General features: G+C 40.5%; 1 protein-coding gene across 2 annotated transcripts in view; it reads left to right on the top strand.

The window, feature by feature from the left end:
- The window catches only part of YPEL1 (yippee like 1), a 26,792-nt gene that overhangs the window by 9,250 nt on the left and 11,133 nt on the right, over nt 1-6,409 (top strand). Inside the window, exon 2 of one of the 2 annotated variants that reach the window (XM_019665437.1) lies at nt 4,646-4,902. In XM_019665437.1, coding sequence (XP_019520982.1) covers nt 4,786-4,902 — 117 coding nt within the window. In that variant the 5' untranslated portion in view covers nt 4,646-4,785. Of the gene's footprint in view, nt 1-4,619; nt 4,903-6,409 lie in introns of both variants that reach the window. The other variant, XM_019665436.1, reaches the window with a different exon arrangement.

Here is a 6,409-nt window from a genome sequence, read left to right as displayed (position 1 = left end):
AGGAAACAGGCTGCATTTTAGAAGATAGGTGTGTGGGCGTGGGTGTGCGCACCTTGTGTAGACATTTCCTCCACAGTAGTCTCGCTTGCTGGTTTTCTTTATTAGGAAGTGTGATAAGCTATTAATTTTTGTTTATGGTATGAAATAGGATCCAACTTTTTTTTTTTTCCTAGATACACAATGTCTATGCATAGGTCTGTCTCTGTCACTTCGATCTGTTTTCTGTCCCCAGCCAGTACCACACTGTCTTGATGATTCTAGTGGAAAATGACAGGACTTGCCCTCTGGCAGACTCCAGTAGAGGACATGCTCCCATCTTGCTCTTCACCAGTTTGGATCTGTTGACACAATGGGGTTCATAACACACTACCCCAAAATGTGGCACCATGGCATATTGAATATCTTAAGCTGACGGAGTTTGAGAAAATGGCAGAAGCAGATCGCTCTGACCTCTCTGCCTCACCCTTATGCCCTGACACAGGCTGTAAAACTCCCATGTGAAGGGTGCCCTCCCTGTACCAGGAGGCATGAAGATGTTCTTATCACCAGAGACAGGGAATTTGGGGCCAAGAAATCTGTATAAACAAATCGTGTTAAATCCTTATCTTTCTAGTTACTTCTGCTCCTCTGCTTTGTCAGTCCTTCACAAATGTATAGATTCTTTGTCTAAAAGGTATAAAAGCTTCCTGCTCTGGTCTCTTCTTCTGGTCTTCATTCTCTTGTGACGGCTCCCATGGTAAAAATTCTGTTAATCTGTCTTTGTCAGTTTAATTTTCAGACCGAGCCAGGGTCCTAAGAGGGTCGAGGAAAACTTTTTCTTTCCCTACAGACACTTCTAGGATAAGTTTTAGAACCAGGTCTCTTTGTTTCTTTCCAGCTCTTTGGCTTGCACGCACATGCATGCACACACGCGCACACAAACACACCTTCCTGGATTTTTATTTGAATTGCATTTAACTTAAAGGTTACTTTACGGGGGGTTGGGGTGGGGGTGGATTCATTTATTTATAGTATCTTCCAGTCCTGATCATTTATTTCTCTTTTATTTAAGTCTTCCTTAATGTCCCTCAAAGTTTGATATTCTCTGTAACGGTGTTTCATGTCATTGAGTTTGTTCTTAGATACATTGTTCTGTTACACTGTTGTATATTTTCCCTTCTAATCATCTTTATGCCTTATTTCTTTTTCTTGCCTTACTGAGCTGGCTGGGGCCTCTGGTACTGTTAAACAAAAGTGGTGGTGTAGAAGGCACCCTGGCTTTATTTTGATCTCAAGAAGAATGTTTTCTAAAGTGTTACCATTAAGTGTGATGTTTACTGTGGGTTTTTTAGTAGATGACTCTTAACAGGTAAAGAGGTTCCCTTATATTTTTATTCGGCGTGGAATGTTTTTTGAATTGTGAATGGATGTTAAATTTTGTCAAATGCTTTTTCTGCATATATTGAGATAAACCGATTAAGAGAACAATAGGTGATAAATTTATTAACCATATTTTTCTAGTGTTAAATGATCTTGTATTCCTGTGATAACGTCAACTTAATAGTATTATACTTTTAAAATGTTGTTAGATTCTGTTTGGTAATATTATTTAGGATGTTTGCATCTTAGTTCCTGAGAAGAAAATTATAGGATTTCATTCATATACTGCCCTGATCAAGGTTTAGCTGACTGCATTGGATGGTTGAAGAGGGCTCCCTTTTTCTCTTTTCTGGAAGAGTTTGTGTCAGATTGGAATTTTTCCTTCCTTGAAGTTTAGAATTTACCAGTGATGCTTTCTGGGCCTTTTGGTTTGTTTCTTTGTTTGGGGAGTAAGGGTCGGGGGAGAGGGAGAGAAAGAGTTGGGGGAGGAAACATTTTACTAGTGATTCCATTTCTTTTATGTTAATAGGGTTATTCAGGCTTTCTATTTCTTCTTGAGTCAGTTTTGAGAACTTATATTTTTTTTCTAGGAAATTATCTGTGTAATTTCCATTTTCAAATATATTGACTTAAATTGATCACAGCATCCTCTTATCCAGAAATCTTATTTAAAAAAATGATATCCCATTTCCATTTCTGACAGCTTATTCCACCTCTTTGATCCCTCCCCTCTCTCCCCTGATCAGTCTTACCAGAGGTTTGTCAATTCTATTTATCTTTTGCAAGAGCAAACTTTTGGCTTTGTTGAGCCTCTCTAGTGCACTCATGTCTTTTTTTCTTCCCCTCATTTTATGACTTTTTTCTGTTTCCTTTCTTATATTTTATTTGGGTTGTTTTTTTAAAAGATTTTATTGGGGAATTGAAGGAGGGGAACAGTGTTGGGGAATTGGGGAAGGGGAACAGACAAATTGCTGTCCTTTTGTTCTTCAGTCTAGTTGTGGAGGACGTCGCTTTACTGGTCCATGTTGGTATTATCATTACACTCTTCCCGACTGAGGCAGTCACTCGCCGGCCATTGGATGGCCGCTCACAAAAGCTCACGCCCGCTGCCGACCAGCCCCACTGCAGCCTATGCCGTTGCCGTCACCGCATGGCAGCCCAGCTCCAGGTTGAGCTGTTGTTCACCATCTTAGCTGTAGAGGGTGCAGTATCACTGGCCCTCATGTGGGATCCGAACTGGGGCCCTGCTGCTCAGAGCTGGCGCCCCAAGCCAACTCCTAACCAACGCGCCACTCAGCTGGCCCTGGGTTATTTTTTTTTTGTTACCTTTACAACTTCTTAAAGATGAGTGTTTATTATAGCTTCTTAATTCCATCTCTCTTTCTAATATACATCATTTAAGATTATACATTTCCCTATAAGTACTGGTAAGTAATTATTGTTTAGTTCAAAATAATTTCTAATTTCCATTAGTTTTTGACCCATGGGTATATAAAAGTACATTTCTTAATTTGAGTTTTCACCCTTATTGTTGTCATGTATTACAGTTGTATCTTTTTAAAGCTATATAAGACAGGGGCCGGCTGAGTGGCTCAGTTGGTTAAGAGCTCACTCAAGAGTTTGAGCTCTGAGCAACAGCAGTTCGAGTCCCGGCCCGAGCTGAGCTGCCAACAGGTGGCGGGATGGCCTGGGTAAAAAAAAAAAAAAAAGATGTATAAGACATTGTTGTGCTGTTTCCTTACATATTTACCATTTTCTTTATTCACCATTCTTTTATAGTCCGAAGTTTAGACTTGAGTGTTTTTCTCCTGTCTGAATGAAGCACACCCTTAAACTTCCTTTAGTGATATTTTGCTGAAGTCAAACTTTTTAGTTGTCTGAAAAATATCATTTACCAAATTCTTAAAAGATATTTTCACTAGATATGGAATTCTGGGATAGCAGTTGTCTTTCAGAACCTTAAAGGTACCTTTCCCCACTGCCTTCTGGGTTCCCTCGTTTCCTTGGGAAATTGTTCTGTTGAAAGGTGATTTTTCCCTCCCCTTTTGGATACTTTTTTCTTTTTCTTTGGTGTTCTATAGTTTCATTGTTATGTGACCAGGTTTGGCTTCTTTTTTTTTTTTTAATAAAGATTTTTTTGGGGAATTGGGGAAGGGGAACAGCCAAATTGTTGTCCTTCAATCTTAGTTGTGGAGGGTGCAGCTAGCTCAGCTCCAAGTACAGTCGCCATCTGGCTGCCCATCGGCAGCTCGTGGCCACTCAACTCAAGGTGCCAAGTTCAATCTTAGTTGCGGGTGGGCATAGCCCACCATCCCATGTGGGAGTTCAACCGGCAACCTTGTTAGGAGCACGTGGTTTGGTTTTATTTTTGTTTATCCTACTTGGAATTATTGGACTTCTACTAAGTCTGTGTGTTGGTGTCTCTCCAATTCTGGAAAATCCTCAATCATTATCTTCAGAATATAGTGTCTCTGCCCCCGTTTTCTTCTCACTTTACTTTCTGTAAATCTGCATACATGTCTGTGCTTTTGGTGTCATATTCAAGAAGTCACTGCCAAATCCAATGTCATAAAAAATTTTACTATATTTTATTATAAGAATTTTATAGTTTTAGTTCTTACATTTATGTCTCTGATATATTTTGAGTTTATTTTTGTATATGATGTAAGGTAAGGGTCCAACTTCATTCTTTGCATGTGGATACCCAGTTTTCACAGCACCATTTGTTGAAAAGACTGTCCTTTCCCCATTGAATGGTCTTGGCATCCTTGCCGAAAATCATTTGACTTTAATACAAGGGTTCATTTCTGGACTGATACGTAATTTCTTAAAGATTAATTAATAGTGGATCCATCACTCATATTCATAAATGTCATGCTGCTCTGAGTCATTAATTCTGTGATTTGGGACAGGATGTACCCAGGGCTTCTGCTGGCCTCACTCAGGAGCCTTGCTGACTGCTGTTCCTTACACATTTCCTGAAGCCACACACGATATAAGATATATTTGATGAAATGTTTTTCTCAAATTATTTGTATGTAAAAGTAGTTTATCTGCCACTTCCAACTAAATTTAGAATGGTTAATGGTGATTAGGTATTAGTATTCTTTTTATGTACAATTAATATTAAAGAACTAGATCTTTAACTTCTTGTCCTGTCCACCCACCCCACCCCCATTCTTCAAAATGTGTACATCCTAAACATACCTTCTTGATGTATTTCATTCTCTCTATAACTCTATGTCTTGATTTGTTGACAGATTGTGACATTTTTCTCTCGTCCCAGCTGTGTGGACAGTGCCACACGCCCTCTGAACAACAACGGCTCTTGCGTGCATATTCCAGTGTTTCTTCTGTCAGAGAGCCCAGCAGAGCCATAATTCTTCCAGTGCCAGCCCAGGGCTGAGCGAGGAGTGCCCAGCAGAGATGGTGAAGATGACAAAATCCAAAACTTTCCAAGCTTATCTGCCAAACTGTCACCGAACGTACAGCTGTGTCCATTGCAGAGCCCACCTCGCCAATCACGATGAGCTGATCTCTAAGGCAAGTGGTTTGTGTCTAGAAATTGACCAGATATACTTAACAATGATTATCATACCTAATTAGTAGATGAATATTGAACTATCACATGACTTCCTAAAAGTCTAGAGCCTTCTGGGCAGCGTTGATGACAGTTTTGTGCATGATTGGGTGGCTGCACCATGATTTTGGTCATGATCTTTACACAGTGGGTAGGTTTGGAGGGCCAGGCAGCTGGGACTGCCAGATATCATGAAGAGCAAGATGAGTCAGTTATTTGTCAGAGCAGTAAAATTAGTGTGAAACCAGAGACACTGAAGGAACAAAGAAGTCTAGAAAATCTGTGGAAATAATTTAATAATAAAGGAATTAGAATTTTTTAAAAACTCAGAATGGTTAAGAAGAAAAGAGCTATAATATTGAATGTTAACTATAACTGGAAAAAAAAAAAAGAAGAAAAGAAGCTATCATGGGGGATATGGGGTCTTTCAGGAAGATGCCCAGTAGAGAAGCTGTGGGCACCCTGTAGGATGGGAGCAGCCTGGTAGCTGTGAAAAGAGCACGAGTCTTCTGTATTAAATTGAACATTTTATTAGCAAGCAGTGTGTAATGTTTATAATCAATCACTTATGAACATTTAAAACACTCCCGCTCCCTTGGGAAACAGTGACAGCCCCCACCCATCCTCACAGGGCTGCCTTCCATGAACCTCAAGCTCCTTTGCAAAAAAAGTCCGTCAGGAAGTTGTTCCTTTCAGGAATCTCCGCTTAGCCTTCTTGTTTCACTCAATTAGACAAACATTTATCTACTTGTGTTTTAACTAGGTAACAATGAGAGGTTGTCTCATTTCTGTTCATCATCTAAAATAAAAACTGTTAAACAAGGCAGAGTTTCTGTTCTCTCATTGCTCCTGTGGCTCCATTGTCCATTCAAAAGTTTCAGGTCAGAAGTAGAAGTACCTCAGGCACCTACCTGGTTTCTTGGTTGCTTTCCAAGGCAGAGCTGCTCCGGGGCCTCCGGGGTGGAGCTTTGTGGCTTGGCGGCCTTGCTGAGCTTGTGACACCTGAGCCGGTGTCAGTGGCAGGCACCATTGCGATCTTTGCTCTGAAGCATGCCTGAAGCATGCCTGCGGATCCGTCATGAGGTGGGCCAGAAGGAATCTGAGCTGCATCTTTCAAAGAACCCTAAAGCCATTAAGCTGTGTTTTAAATAACATCAAGAGCAGAGGCCTGCTAGGTGGAAACAGTCATGACATTGAGTGAGCATTTAAAGATGAAAGGGTGCTGAGAACCTAAACTCTCCAAGCACATAGGCTGCCAAGAGGTATCAGACTTGTGTTTCAGCTGCTGATAAAGTAAACTGCTGCTTTTTCTTCCTTACATTGTTATGCCATGACACCTACCACTTAGCGTAGAACTTAATTCATATGAGGCAAGAGATACTGTCCTGAGAGGGGTTCACCAGCCTCTCAGTCCATCTTTGCACTAACAAGCAGTCCCCTGACCCCAAGGATCCTTTTTTTCTTTTTTTA

The sequence above is a fragment of the Hipposideros armiger genome, unplaced genomic scaffold (genome assembly GCF_001890085.2).
Source record: "Hipposideros armiger isolate ML-2016 unplaced genomic scaffold, ASM189008v1 scaffold_443, whole genome shotgun sequence".
NCBI classification, from domain to species: Eukaryota; Metazoa; Chordata; class Mammalia; order Chiroptera; family Hipposideridae; genus Hipposideros; species Hipposideros armiger.
This window is presented reverse-complemented; position numbering and strand designations above follow the sequence as displayed.